This window comes from Oncorhynchus tshawytscha, linkage group LG26 (genome assembly GCF_018296145.1).
Source record: "Oncorhynchus tshawytscha isolate Ot180627B linkage group LG26, Otsh_v2.0, whole genome shotgun sequence".
Lineage (NCBI taxonomy): Eukaryota > Metazoa > Chordata > Actinopteri > Salmoniformes > Salmonidae > Oncorhynchus > Oncorhynchus tshawytscha.
Window position 1 is genome coordinate 39740608 of NC_056454.1, and position 15392 is coordinate 39755999.

The following is a 15392-nucleotide window of genomic DNA, read 5'->3' on the forward strand; positions in this document are numbered from 1 at the left end:
ACCCTGAGTGGCGCAGCGGTCTAAAGCACTGCATCTCAGTGCAAGAGGCATCCCTACACTCCCTGGTTTGAATCCAGGCTGTATCACATCCAGCCGTGATTGGGAGTCCCATAGGGTAGCGCCCAATTGGTCCAGTAGGCTGTCATTGTAAATAAGAATTTGTTCTTAACTGACTTGCCTGGTTAAATGAAGGTAATAAAAACCTGTCTACACAAGACTAGCATGCTTACTCTCCTCTTTGTAAAGAACTGGATCAGAGACAGAACATGATTGATTTGTGATTTATCTCCGGATGTGTCCCTGGGGGTTCCATACTGTTATTATACCACTCACTCCACTCCATCTCTCTCTGTCTGTCAGTCTGTCATTCACCCAGCCCACTCAGTCTTTAAGAAAGAGAGAAAGAGAGATGGAAAGTGTATATTCACTTTGTATGTTGTCTACCTCACTTGCTTTGGCAATGTTAACACATGTTTCCCATGCCAATAAAGCCCTTGAATTGAATTGAATTGAATTGAGAGAGAGATCAGTCTGTTCTGCTGCAGTGTGAAGCATTGAAGTGATACTGAAAGATAGCCACCTCTCTGAGAGATCAGTCTTCACAGCAGTCAAAACAACAGGAAGAGATCCGTCTTCACAGCAGTCAAAACAACAGGAAGAGATCCGTCTTCACAGCAGTCAAAACAACAGGAAGAGATCAGTCTTCACAGCAGTCAAAACAACAGGAAGAGATCCGTCTTCACAGCAGTCAAAACAACAGGAAGAGATCAGTCTTCATAGCAGTCAAAACAACAGGAAGAGAGGGAGAGGACGATGAGGAAAAGAGAAATAAGGGGATGAGGAAGATGAGGATGAGGAGGAGACAGGAAAGAGGATGATGAGGAGGAGGAAAAGAGAGAAAGAGGAGGATGAGGAAGAGAGAGAAAGAGGAGGATGAGGAAGAGAGAGGAAGAGGAGGATGAGGAAGAGAGAGGAAGAGGATGATGAGGAAGAGAGAGAAAGAGGAGGATGAGGAAGAGCTAGATGCTAGATGAGAAAAACAAGGTATAGGAAAACAGGTCTCACTATGAAGTGCTGACAGAGAGAAAGTTAGAAACCACACACACACACGCGAGCGAGCATGCATGCGCCAGTGAGTTGTCACTGCTGGAAATTCTCTACCCACTGGTCAAAAGTAGTGCATTATAGAGGGAATAGGGTGCCATTTGGGACACAGATAGACTAGTCAGGGACCCCTTTTATGCTGCATTCACCTTAGTCAATGCTCCTTTTGTCCTATTGTAAGTGCTATATCCAAGGTCTCACACACACTTAAGACTTGCTGGGAACACTTTCAACACAATGTTTACTTTCTAAGAAATACCTATTCACTTTTCATAATACAACATAACAGTATAATTGAGGCAGCAGGCTCACTCTAGCCCTTTCTTCTACCCCCTCTTCCCTCTCTCTCTCCATTGCCTGTGTATGGTCTGGTTCAGTGGAGACTGCACTACAGGGTTCTGCAGTAGTCTGCTCGATAGTTGGCCATTTGTTAGAGTGTACTGTGGTTGTGCCAGCATGAGGGAGCAGGGAGCTGTACTGTGGTTGTGCCAGCATGAGGGAGCAGGGAGCTGTACTGTGGCTGTGCCAGCATGAGGGAGCAGGGAGCTGTACTGTGGCTGTGCCAGTATGAGGGAGCAGGGAGCTGTACTGTGGTTGTGCCAGCATGAGGGAGCAGGGAGCTGTACTGTGGCTGTGCCAGCATGGGGGAGCAGGGAGCTGTACTGTGGTTGTGCCAGCATGAGGGAGCAGGGAGCTGTACTGTGGCTGTGCCAGCATGAGGGAGCAGGGAGCTGTACTGTGGTTGTGCCAGCATGAGGGAGCAGGGAGCTGTACTGTGGCTGTGCCAGCATGGGGAGCAGGGAGCTGTACTGTGGCTGTGCCAGCATGAGGGAGCAGGGAGCTGTACTGTGGTTGTGCCAGCATGAGGGAGCAGGGAGCTGTACTGTGGCTGTGCCAGCATGAGGGAGCAGGGAGCTGTACTGTGGTTGTGCCAGCATGAGGGAGCAGGGAGCTGTACTGTGGCTGTGCCAGCATGAGGGAGCAGGGAGCTGTACTGTGGTTGTGCCAGCATGGGGAGCAGGGAGCTGTACTGTGGCTGTGCCAGCATGAGGGAGCAGGGAGCTGTACTGTGTCTGTGCCAGCATGAGGGAGCAGGGAGCTGTACTGTGGCTGTGCCAGCATGAGGGAGCAGGGAGCTGTACTGTGGTTGTGCCAGCATGGGGGAGCAGGGAGCTGTACTGTGGTTGTGCCAGCATGAGGGAGCAGGGAGCTGTACTGTGGCTGTGCCAGCATGAGGGAGCAGGGAGCTGTACTGTGGTTGTGCCAGCATGAGGGAGCAGGGAGCTGTACTGTGGCTGTGCCAGCATGAGGGAGCAGGGAGCTGTACTGTGGCTGTGCCAGCATGAGGGAGCAGGGAGCTGTACTGTGGCTGTGCCAGCATGAGGGAGCAGGGAGCTGTACTGTGGCTGTGCCAGCATGAGGGAGCAGGGAGCTGTACTGTGGCTGTGCCAGCATGAGGGAGCAGGGAGCTGTACTGTGGCTGTGCCAGCATGAGGGAGCAGGGAGCTGTACTGTGGTTGTGCCAGCATGAGGGAGCAGGGAGCTGTACTGTGGCTGTGCCAGCATGAGGGAGCAGGGAGCTGTACTGTGGCTGTGCCAGCATGAGAGAGCAGGGAGCTGTACTGTGGCTGTGCCAGCATGTAAAACCATTTCTACAGAGGGTTCTGCATGGAACCCTAAAGACCAAAAAGGCTTTCACCTGGCACCAAAAAGGGTTCTCCTATGGGGACAGCCCGAGAACCTTTTTCATTAAGAGTGTAGGAGCTGCTGCACTTGGATTAGTGATGTAACTGCAGACATTCACAGGACAACCCTACAGTACCTGGAGACATTCACAGGACAACCCTACAGTACCTGGAGACATTCACAGTACAACCCTACAGTACCTGGAGACATTCACAGTACAACCCTACAGTACCTGGAGACATTCACAGGACAACCCTACAGTACCTGGAGACATTCACAGTACAACCCTACAGTACCTGCAGACGCACACACACACACACACACACACACACACACACACACACACACAGCTACATGCATGTACACACACACGGCAGGCAGGCCTGTAAAACATCTGATGACAGTTGTTTTTGATGACAGTTGTTTTGTGATCTTCTGGTGCTGTTGCTGTGTTTTGGTCTGTAGACACTGCTGACCTGTAATAACAAAACATTGAAGACCTCAGGCTTATGAGACCTGACTGTTTCTGCGTGTCTGTTCTGGAAATGGACAATTTGCTATTACAGTCAATGCTATAATGCTCTTGAAAGACATTTCAAGTCTCTCACTTAAAGAAAATAATCATTTTTGCCTCACATATCACATATTAAGTACCATTGGAACATAGATGAAATGGTCCAACTAGCCTCTATACTGACATGTGACAAGGCCTAACCAATCTGTTATCACCTGAATTAGTAGAAGATCATTCTGACCTTGTATCAGCGTTTAAAGGGCACCCTTATCCCTCATTCCAACAAACTACATTTGACAGCTCAAGAATGAGGGAAGGGGCGGCAGAGTAGCCTAGTGGTTAGAGCGTTGGACTAGTAACCGGAAGGTTGCAAGTTCAAACCCCCGAGCTGACAAGGTACAAATCTGTCAATCTGCCCCTGAACAGGCAGTTCCTAGGCCGTCATTGAAAATAAGAATTTGTTCTTGCCTAGTTAAATAAAGGTAAAATAAAATTAAAAAATGTGGCTACCACCACAAACAAATCCAAGACCGGCCAATCAAATCCAAGACCCGCCAATCAAATCCATGACCCACCAATCAAATCCAAGACCTGCCAATTAAATCCAGGACCTGCCAATTAAATCCAAGACCCGCCAATTAAATCCAAGACCCGCCAATCAAGCCTTGAGTAGCGCAGGCCCAATCAACTTAACTTCGACCAATCAGTAACAGCGACCAATCAGGAATGGCTGTGGGTACCCTCAAAATCAAATCCTAAACTTTAGCACACAAACTGATCCACCAATCAAGCCTTGAATAGGCACAATAAACCAGTTGAGTTGATGGGGATGGAGTTGTGGGCTTATTGGCCTGGCTGGGCTGAAGATAGGCAGCAGGCTGTAACACTCTGGGGTATACTGGTTCTAGAAAGACACTGTCAGCATCCCTCTGGGGATAAGTGTCCCTGTTCTACGATCAGGTACCCCCTGATCCCCCATCTTATGGGGGACCAAATACAAAACTGAATGTATAGGTAGGTACTCCTACTGCCCATAAATATTGACCCCTGAGCCATGTAATATAAGACTGTGGGTCAGACTGGACAGACTCTAACGGTCTCTTGTCCTCTTCATTCCAGTGGCAGCTCCACAAAGTGACTGACCACTGAGCTGTATTGTTCAGGAAGTTACTGTCTCAGGTGATCAGCTGTGACGATAGAGCCGGGGCTCTGCTTGGTTCAGTTCAATATGACACACACACACACACACACACACAACGTGGTAACTGATATGAAGTGCCACGCTGTTCAGAGCCCGATGTGTGTGTGTGTGTCTGTGTCTGTGTGTGTGTGTCTGTGTGTGTGTGTGTGTGTGTGTCTGTGTGTGTGTGTGTGTGTGTGTGTGTGTGTGTGTGTGTGTGTGTGTGTGTGTGTGTGTGTGTGTGGTTATACATGTTTTTCTATGCAGTATCTGAATCAAAACGTGACTGAGACAGGGTGCTTGTGTGAAAGGTTGGTGTGTGAATATTTAAATGAGTGTGTCTGTTCTCTGTCAGATTATTTGTGGGGGTGTTCAGGCTGGAAAGCAGCAGTAATGTGACAGAACTAAAGCCTCTTTCAGGCACGTTCTCTCATTTGTCTAGCAGAGCTCAGTCTGAGATATGAAACACTGGGCTTAACACACAACTAATCACATCACTCACCTGACTTTTTCCATCTGCCCCCCCCCTTCTCTCTCTGTCTGTCTCTCTCTTGCTCTGTCTGTCTGTCTGTCTGTCAATTCAATTCAATTCAAGGGGCTTTATTGGCATGGGAAACATATGTTAACATTGCCCAAGCATGTGAAGTAGATAATATACAAAAGTGAAATAAACAATAACAATGAACAGTAAACATTACACGTACAGAAGTTCCAAAATAATCAAGACATTACAAATGTCATATTATGTATATATACAGTGTTGAAACGATGTACAAATAATTAAAGTACAAAAGGGAAAATAAATAAGCATAAATATGGGTTGTATTTACAATGGTGTTTGTTCTTCACTGGTTGACCTTTTCTTGTGGCAACAGGTCACACATCTTGGTATCCTGGTGTTCTCAACTGGCCTACCTGGTTAAATGAAGGTGTTCTCAACTGGCCTACCTGGTTAAATGAAGGTGTTCTCAACTGGCCTACCTGGTTAAATGAAGGTGTTCTCAACTGGCCTACCTGGTTAAATAAAGGTGTTCTCAACTGGCCTACCTGGTTAAATGAAGGTGTTCTCAACTGGCCTACCTGGTTAAATGAAGGTGTTCTCAACTGGCCTACCTGGTTAAATAAAGGTGTTCTCAACTGGCCTACCTGGTTAAATAAATGTGTTCTCAACTAGCCTACCTGGTTAAATGAAGGTGTTCTCAACTGGCCTACCTGGTTAAATAAAGGTGTTCTCAACTGGCCTACCTGGTTAAATAAATGTGTTCTCAACTAGCCTACCTGGTTAAATGAAGGTGTTCTCAACTGGCCTACCTGGTTAAATAAAGGTGTTCTCAACTAGCCTACCTGGTTAAATGAAGGTGTTCTCAACTGGCCTACCTGGTTAAATGAAGGTGTTCTCAACTGGCCTACCTGGTTAAATGAAGGTGTTCTCAACTAGCCTACCTGGTTAAATGAAGGTGTTCTCAACTGGCCTACCTGGTTAAATGAAGGTGTTCTCAACTGGCCTACCTGGTTAAATGAAGGTGTTCTCAACTGGCCTACCTGGTTAAATGAAGGTGTTCTCAACTGGCCTACCTGGTTAAATGAAGGTGTTCTCAACTGGCCTACCTGGTTAAATAAAGGTGTTCTCAACTGGCCTACCTGGTTAAATGAAGGTGTTCTCAACTGGCCTACCTGGTTAAATAAAGGTGTTCTCAACTGGCCTACCTGGTTAAATGAAGGTGTTCTCAACTGGCCTACCTAGTTAAATAAAAGTGTTCTCAACTGGCCTACCTGGTTAAATAAAGGTGTTCTCAACTAGCCTACCTGGTTAAATGAAGGTGTTCTCAACTGGCCTGCCTGGTTAAATAAAGGTGTTCTCAACTGGCCTACCTGGTTAAATGAAGGTGTTCTCAACTGGCCTACCTGGTTAAATGAAGGTGTTCTCAACTGGCCTACCTGGTTAAATAAAGGTGAAATAAAACAACAACAAACATTCTTTTGAATTCGTAGGTTGGTTGAATTCTTGGTTGGTTGAATTCGTAGGTTGGTTGAATTCATGGTTGGTGAGCGGATCCCAGAACTCACAACCATAAAGGGCAATGGGTTCTATAACTGATTCAAGTATTTTTATCCAGATCCTAATTGGTATGTTGAATTTTGTTCCTTTTGATGGCATAGAATGCCCTTCTTGCCTTGTCTCTGAGATAGTTCACAGTTTTGTGGAAGTTACCTGTGGCACTGATGTTTAGGCTGAGGTATGTATAGTTTTGTGTGCTCCAGGGCAACAGTGTCTAGATGGAATTTGTATTTGTGATCCTGGCGACTGGATCTTTTTTGGAACACCATTATTTTGATCTTACTGAGATTTACTGTCAGGGCCCAGGTCTGGCAGAATCTGTGCAGAAGATCTAGGTGCTGCTGTAGGCCCTCCATGGTTGGTGACAGAAGCACCAGATCATCAGCAAACAGTAGACATTTGACTTCAGATTCTAGTAGGGTAAGGCCAGGTTCTGCAGACTTTTCTAGTGCCCTCGCCAATTCGTTGATATATTTGTTGAAGAGGGTGAGGCTTAAGCTGCATCCCTGTCTCACCCCACGGCCCTGTGGATGATGGGAAGAAATGTGTGTTTTTTGCCTATTTTAACTGTACACTTGTTGTTTGTGTACATGGATTTTATAATGTTGTATGTTTTTCCCCCAACACCACTTTCCATCAATTTGTATAGCAGACCCTCATGCCAAATTGAGTGAAAGTTTATTTTTAAATAAACAAAAAATATGAACTTTGCCTTTAAAAAAAATAAAATAATAATTGTCAATTAGGGTGTGCAGGGTGAACACGTGGTCTGTCGTATGATAATATGGTAAAAAGACAATTTGACATTTGCTCAGTACATTGTTTTTACTGAGGAAATGTACGAGTCTGCTGTTAATGATAATGCAGAGGATTTTCCCAAGGTTGCTGTTGACGCATATCCCACGGTAGTCATTGGGGTCAAATTTGTCTTCACTTTTGTGGATTCTTTGTTATAGGGCCAAAAAGATTGGAGAAGTGGTTTACCCATACATCTCCATATTGGATAGATCATTATTTGTGTTGTTATTTGTTTAGTGTTTTCCAATTTTCCCAGAAGTGGTTAGAGTCTATGGATTCTTCAATTCCATTGAGCTGATTTCTGACGTGCTGTTCCCTCTTTTTGTATTTGTGTATTGTTTTAGTGATTCACCATAGTGAAGGCGTAGACTCAGGTTTTTCAGGTCTCTATGCTTTCGGTTGGACAGGTTTCTCAATTTCTTTCTTAGATTTTTGCATTCTTCATCAAACCATTTGTTATTGTTGTTAATTTTCTTCAGTTTTCTATTTGAGAATTTTTGATTTGATAGGGAAACTGAGAGGTCAAATATACTGTTAAGATTTTCTACTGACACGTTTACACCTTCACTATTACAGTGGAATGTTTTGTCCAGGATGTTGTCTAAAAGGGATTGAATTTGTTGTTGCCTAATTGTTTTTTGGTAGGTTTCCAAACTACATTCCTTCCATCTATAGCATTTCTAAATATTACTCAGTTGATTGACTGTTGCTCTGTTCAAGTAGACTGTGATTTTGCTGTGGTCTGATAGGGGTGTCAGTGGGCTGACTGTGAACACTCTGAGAGACTCTGGGTTGAGGTCAGTGATAAAGTGGGCCCATCTCACAATGTTAGTGTAAGAGTGGGGTTTGGGCCTGCTGAGCATCTGATACATGCCATTGGCTTGGGCTGGTGTAAGAGTGGGGGTCAGGCCTGTTTGCCCGCTCACGGCCTGGGCGTATGTGTGACTTCCATGTTGAGGCCCTCTTTGCGGGGGAGGGGTGCATGGGGCGGGCAAGAGGGGCATAGGTCAATTGATCTGTTGCTCCTGTGTGAAGTGTTGGGGCAGCACTGCTGCCTTGTATAGGTGGACCTGGTCATAGAGGCTGTTCTAGTCCAGGGTGGAGTGGTGGGCACTGCTGCCTTGTATAGGTGGACCTGGTCATAGAGGCTCTTCTAGTCCAGGGTGGAGTGGTGGGCACTGCTGCCTTGTATAGGTGGACCTGGTCATAGAGGCTGTTCTAGTCCAGGGTGGAGTGGTGGGCACTACTGCCTTATAGAGGTGGACCTGGTCATAGAGGTTGTTCTAGTCCAGGGTGGAGTGGTGGACACTGCTGTCTTGTATAGGTGGACCTGGTCATAGAGGCTGTTCTAGTCCAGGGTGGAGTGGTGGGCCAGGAAAGCACTTGGTTTTGAGGCACAGTAACAGGAAATACTTGTGTTTACCTGATGTATGGTAGCAGGGTGAAAGTCTTTTAGTGGTAGCAGGGTGAAAGTCTTTTAGTGGTAGCAGGGTGAAAGTCTTTTAGTGGTAGCAGGGTGGAAGTCTTTTAGTGGTAGCAGGGTGGAAGTCTTTTAGTGGTAGCAGGGTGGAAGTCTTTTAGTGGTAGCAGGGTGGAAGTCTTTTAGTGGTAGCAGGGTGGAAGTCTTTTAGTGGTAGCAGGGTGGAAGTCTTTTAGTGGTAGCAGGGTGGAAGTCTTTTAGTGGTAGCAGGGTGGAAGTCTTTTCGTGGTAGCAGGGTGGAAGTCTTTTCGTGGTAGCAGGGTGGATGTAAGCACTTGTGCATTGGGGAAAGTAGAAGAAGCCTTTTCAATCACTCCCTTCAGTGCTGTGGCCACCCTTTCCTGCTGTGCTCTCAGGTCATGTGTGCCTGTGTGTATTATTATGTGGCTGGGTGAACCTAGTTGTTCCTCAGACAGAGGTCTAGGGTGCGCTGGGTGTTTGGACACCAGAGTTTAGACACAATGCGTTTGGGGGGGAAAAATGGGGCTTTATTGGCATGGGAAACATATGTTAACATTGCCAAAGCAAGTGAAGTACCGTAATTTCCGAACTATAAGCCGCTACTTTATTCCCACGCTTTGAACCTCGCAGTTTATACAATGACGCGGCTAATTTATGGATTTTTCCCGCTTCCACAAGATTCATGCCGCCAAAAAACTGAGCACCGTCACATAATGTGACGTAAATCGAGCTCAAACTTCCCATCATTCTGATTACGGTAGTAATTTTGTCACCCTCATGGCAAAGACACGGAGAAATGCATACGATGCAGCTTTCAAGTTGAAGGCGATCGATCTGGCTGTTGGAAAAGGAAATAGAGCTGCTGCACGGGAGCTTGGCCTTAATGAGTCGATGATAAGACGTTGGAAACAGCAGCGTGAGGAACTGACTCAGTGCAAAAAGACAACAAAAGCTTTCAGAGGGAAGAAAGCAGATGGCCCAAAGTATTTGCAGCCACTCGACATCAGTGTAAATCGTGCATTTATGGTGGCGCTCCGTGTTCAGTGGGAGGCTTGGATGACAAGTGGGGAGAAATCCTTCACTAAAACAGGCCGCATGCGAAGAGCAACTTATGGTCAAGTCTGCCAGTGGGTCCTGACAGCGTGGAGCATTGTCAAAAAATCCAGTATCATCAGCGGGTTTCGAAAGGCTGGACTGCTGCGTGTTGAAGGGGCAGCATGAGCTCAGCGGGGAATTTGCCTCCGGATGAAAGTGACGAGAGCGACAATGAAAACGATCCAACATCGGATGAAGCAATTCTGAGGCTATTCAACTCCGACACCGAAGGAGATGACTTCAGTGGTTTCAGTGCACAGGAGGAGGAAGATAGTGACCAAGTTCATTTGTTTCAATGTACCGGTAGACACCTGCGGCTTATAGACATGTGCGGCTTATTTATGTACAAAGTACATATTTTTTTATAATTCAGTGGGTGCGGTTTATATTCAGGTGCGCTTAATAGTCCAGCAATTACGGTAGATAATATACAATAGTGAGATAAACCATACAAATGAGCAGTACACATTACACTCACAGAAGTTCCAAAATAATAAAGACATTACAAATGTCTATGTATATATACAGTGTTGTAACGATGTACAAATGGTTACCAGGGCTCAGTCTCTCTCTCTCTCTGCCCCTCCCTCTCTCTCTCTCTCTCTCTCTGTCTGTCTCTTTCTGTCTCTCTCTCTGCCCCCTCTCTCTCTCTCTCTCTCTCTCTTTCTGTCTCTCTCTCTGCCCCCTCTCTCTCTCTCTCTCTGTCTCTCTCTCTGCCCCCTCCCTCTCTCTCTGACTCTTTCTGTCTCTCTCTCTGCCCCCCCTCTCTCTCTCTCTGTCTGTCTCTCTCTCGGTTTCTCTCTCTGTCTGTCTCTCTCTGTCTCCCCCTCCTTCTCTCTTTCTGTCTGTCTGTCTCTCTCTCTGTCTCTCTCTCCACCTCTCTCAGTTCCTCTCTCGCTCTCCCCCTCCTCCCCACCCTCTCTCTCCACCTCTCTCATTTCCTCTCTCCCCTCTTTTCCCCCTGCCCTAACCTGGGAGAGGTTTAGTTTAATAGACCCAGAGTGGAGGGTTTCAACCAAATGGTGAGGGGTAAAGTACCAGGGCTCAGTGAGGGGTAAGGTACCAGGGCTCAGTGAGGGGTAAAGTACCAGGGCTCAGTGAGGGTAAAGTACCAGGGCTCAGTGAGGGGTAAAGTACCAGGGCACAGTGAGGGGTAAAGTACCAGGGCTCAGTGAGGGGAAAGTACCAGGGCTCAGTGATGGTAAAGTACCAGGGCTCAGTGAGGGGTAAAGTACAAGGGCTCAGTGATGGTAAAGTACCGGGGCTGAGTGAGGGTAAAGTACCAGGGCTCAGAGTGAGGGGGAAGTACCAGGGCTCAGTAAGGGTAAAGTACCAGGGCTCAGTGAGGGTGAAGTACCAGGGCTGAGTGAGGGTAAAGTACCAGGGCTCAGTGAGGGGAAAGTACAAGGGCTCAGTGAGGGTAAAGTACCAGGGCTCAGTGAGGGGAAAGTACAAGGGCTCAGTGATGGTAAAGTACCAGGGCTCAGTGAGGGGAAAGTACAAGGGCTCAGTGATGGTAAAGTACCAGGGCTCAGTGACGGGTAAAGTACCAGGGCTCAGTGAGGGGAAAGTACCAGGGCTCAGTGATGGTAAAGTACCAGGGCTCAGTGAGGGGTAAAGTACCAGGGCTCAGTGAGGGGTAAAGTACCAGGGCTCAGTGAGGGGTAATGTACCAGGGCTCAGTGAGGGTAATGTACCAGGGCTCAGTGAGGGGGAAAGTACCAGGGCTCAGTGAAGGGTAAAGTACCAGGGCTCAGTGATGGTAAAGTACCAGGGCTCAGTGAGGGGAAAGTACCAGGGCTCAGTGAGGGTAAAGTACCAGGGCTCAGTGAGGGGAAAGTACCAGGGCTCAGTGATGGTAAAGTACCAGGGCTCAGTGAGGGGAAAGTACCAGGGCTCAGTGATGGTAAAGTACCAGGGCTCAGTGAGGGGTAAAGTACCAGGGCTCAGTGATGGTAAAGTACCAGGGCTCAGTGAGGGGTAAAGTACCAGGGCTCAGTGAGGGTAAAGTACCAGGGCTCAGTGAGGGGAAAGTACCAGGGCTCAGTGAGGGGAAAGTACTAGGGCTCAGTGATGGTAAAGTACCAGGGCTCAGTGAGGAGTAAAGTACCAGGGCTCAGTGAGAGGTAAAGTACCAGGGCTCAGTGATGGTAAAGTACCAGGGCTCAGTGATGGTAGAGTACCAGGGCTCAGTGATGGTAAAGTACCAGGGCTCAGTGAGGGGTAAAGTACCAGGGCTCAGTGATGGTAAAGTACCAGGGCTCAGTGAGGGGAAAGTACCAGGGCTCAGTGAGGGGTAAAGTACCAGGGCTCAGTGATGGTAAAGTACCAGGGCTCAGTGAGGGGAAAAGTACCAGGGCTCAGTGAGGGTGAAGTACCAGGGCTGAGTGAGGGTAAAGTACCAGGGCTCAGTGAGGGGAAAGTACAAGGGCTCAGTGAGGGTAAAGTACCAGGGCTCAGTGAGGGGAAAGTACAAGGGCTCAGTGATGGTAAAGTACCAGGGCTCAGTGAGGGGAAAGTACAAGGGCTCAGTGATGGTAAAGTACCAGGGCTCAGTGACGGGTAAAGTACCAGGGCTCAGTGAGGGGAAAGTACCAGGGCTCAGTGATGGTAAAGTACCAGGGCTCAGTGATGGTAAAGTACCAGGTCTCAGTGAGGGGTAAAGTACCAGGGCTCAGTGAGGGTAAAGTACCAGGGCTCAGTGAGGGTAATGTACCAGGGCTCAGTGAGGGGGAAAGTACCAGGGCTCAGTGAAGGGTAAAGTACCAGGGCTCAGTGATGGTAAAGTACCAGGGCTCAGTGAGGGGAAAGTACCAGGGCTCAGTGAGGGTAAAGTACCAGGGCTCAGTGAGGGGAAAGTACCAGGGCTCAGTGATGGTAAAGTACCAGGGCTCAGTGAGGGGAAAGTACCAGGGCTCAGTGAGGGGAAAGTACCAGGGCTCAGTGATGGTAAAGTACCAGGGCTCAGTGAGGGGTAAAGTACCAGGGCTCAGTGATGGTAAAGTACCAGGGCTCAGTGAGGGGTAAAGTACCAGGGCTCAGTGAGGGTAAAGTACCAGGGCTCAGTGAGGGGAAAGTACCAGGGCTCAGTGAGGGGAAAGTACTAGGGCTCAGTGATGGTAAAGTACCAGGGCTCAGTGAGGAGTAAAGTACCAGGGCTCAGTGAGAGGTAAAGTACCAGGGCTCAGTGATGGTAAAGTACCAGGGCTCAGTGATGGTAGAGTACCAGGGCTCAGTGATGGTAAAGTACCAGGGCTCAGTGAGGGGTTAAGTACCAGGGCTCAGTGATGGTAAAGTACCAGGGCTCAGTGAGGGGAAAGTACCAGGGCTCAGTGAGGGGTAAAGTACCAGGGCTCAGTGATGGTAAAGTACCAGGGCTCAGTGAGGGGAAAAGTACCAGGGCTCAGTGATGGTAAAGTACCAGGGCTCAGTGATGGTAAAGTACCAGGGCTCAGTGATGGTAAAGTACCAGGGCTCAGTGATGGTAAAGTACCAGGGCTCAGTGATGGTAAAGTACCAGGGCTCAGTGAGGGGAAAAGTATCAGGGCTCAGTGATGGTAAAGTACCAGGGCTCAGTGATGGTAAAGTACCAGGGCTCAGTGATGGTAAAGTACCAGGGCTCAGTGATGGTAAAGTACCAGGGCTCAGTGATGGTAAAGTACCAGGGCTCAGTGAGGGGTAAAGTACCAGGGCTCAGTGATGGTAAAGTACCAGGGCTCAGTGATGGTAAAGTACCAGGGCTCAGTGATGGTAAAGTACCAGGGCTCAGTGATGGTAAAGTACCAGGGCTCAGTGAGGAGTAAAGTACCAGGGCTCAGTGATGGTAAAGTACCAGGGCTCAGTGATGGTAAAGTACCAGGGCTCAGTGATGGTAAAGTACCAGGGCTCAGTGATGGTAAAGTACCAGGGCTCAGTGATGGTAAAGTACCAGGGCTCAGTGATGGTAAAGTATGGCTGCTGTTTACTAATCAAATCTCAGGCAAAAATTATTTGGTACATCATTTTGCAACAGCCAAACGCTTATTAGAAGTCCTGACTTGAATGCAGTTGCATCATGATTACAGTCATTGAACAAAATGTCTAGTAGAACCCATATGTTTTTTTCATTCATATTTTATTTAGCATGTCACTTTAACAATCATAATCTGATTTGCAAGACCAATCCTAGCCTAGCAACAGCATCACAAGCATCCATGAGAATAACATACAAAACGACTGAATGCTTGTGCAGCTGCTTCTTGGCTCCCTTGAAAAACAGAGGACAATCTCAATGTGACATGCAGACATGCTGGTGCACTGACCGATGTCCCAGGAGTTGGGGCTGTTTTCGATCTCTCTGCGTCCGATGAAGTACCAGACGCAGGCCATCCAGTGGGCCAGCAGGGCGAACATGGACATGAGCAGGGTGAGGACCACAGCACTGTACTGGGAGTAGCGCTCCAGCTTCTGGAGAAGCCTCAGCAGGCGCAGCAACCGCACTGTCTTCAGCAGGTGGACCCCAAAGTACTACAGAAACACACACACAGACATGAGTTATGAGCTCCGTCGCAGCGTTTGACATTTTAGGTATCAGTCCTACATTTCAGAGATCCTTTGTAGCGTGATGTACTACAGTACCCATAATGCCTTGTGTAACATATCTGGATTGATCTTAGTAGGGACAGTTCCAAAGCTAATATGGTGTCCGTTTCCTTAACAATCCTTCCCTCACACCACTACACCAACCCCAGAGACACCACTACACCAACCCCAGAGACACAGACCCAGAGACACCACTACACCAACCCCAGAGACACCACTACACCAACCCCAGAGACACCACTACACCAACCCCAGAGACACAGACCCAGAGACACCACTACCCCAACCCCAGAGACACCACTACACCAACCCCAGAGACACCACTACACCAACCCAGGAGACACCACTACACCAACCCCAGAGACACAGACCCAGAGACACCACTACACCAACCCCAGAGACACCACTACACCAACCCCAGAGACACCACTACACCAACCCCAGAAACACAGACCCAGAGACACCACTACACCAACCCCAGAGACACAGACCCAGAAACACCACTACACCAACCCCAGAGACACAGACCCAGACACCACTACACCAACTCCAGAGACACCACTACACCAACCCCAGAGACACAGACCCAGAGACACCACTACACCAACCCCAGAGACACAGACCCAGAGACACCACTACACCAACCCCAGAGACACAGACCCAGAGACACCACTACACCAACCCCAGAGACACCACTACACCAACCCCAGAGACACAGACCCAGAGACACCACTACACCAACCCCAGAGACACCACTACACCAACCCCAGAGACACAGACCCAGAGACACCACTACACCAACCCCAGAGACACAGACCCAGAGACACCACTACACCAACCCCAGAGACACAGACCCAGAGACACCACTACACCAACCCCAGAGACACAGACCCAGAGACACCACTACACCAACCCCAGAGACACCACTACACCA

The 15392-nt window shown here is 48.2% G+C and overlaps 1 protein-coding gene across 1 annotated transcript in view; it reads right to left on the reverse strand.

Annotated features, from left to right (window-relative positions):
* The window catches only part of LOC112235322 (potassium voltage-gated channel subfamily H member 3), a 217291-nt gene that overhangs the window by 57786 nt on the left and 144113 nt on the right, over positions 1-15392 (reverse strand). The window contains exon 7 of the mRNA XM_042306751.1: positions 14179-14383. Coding sequence (XP_042162685.1) covers positions 14179-14383 — 205 coding nt within the window. The remainder of the gene's footprint in view (positions 1-14178; positions 14384-15392) is intronic.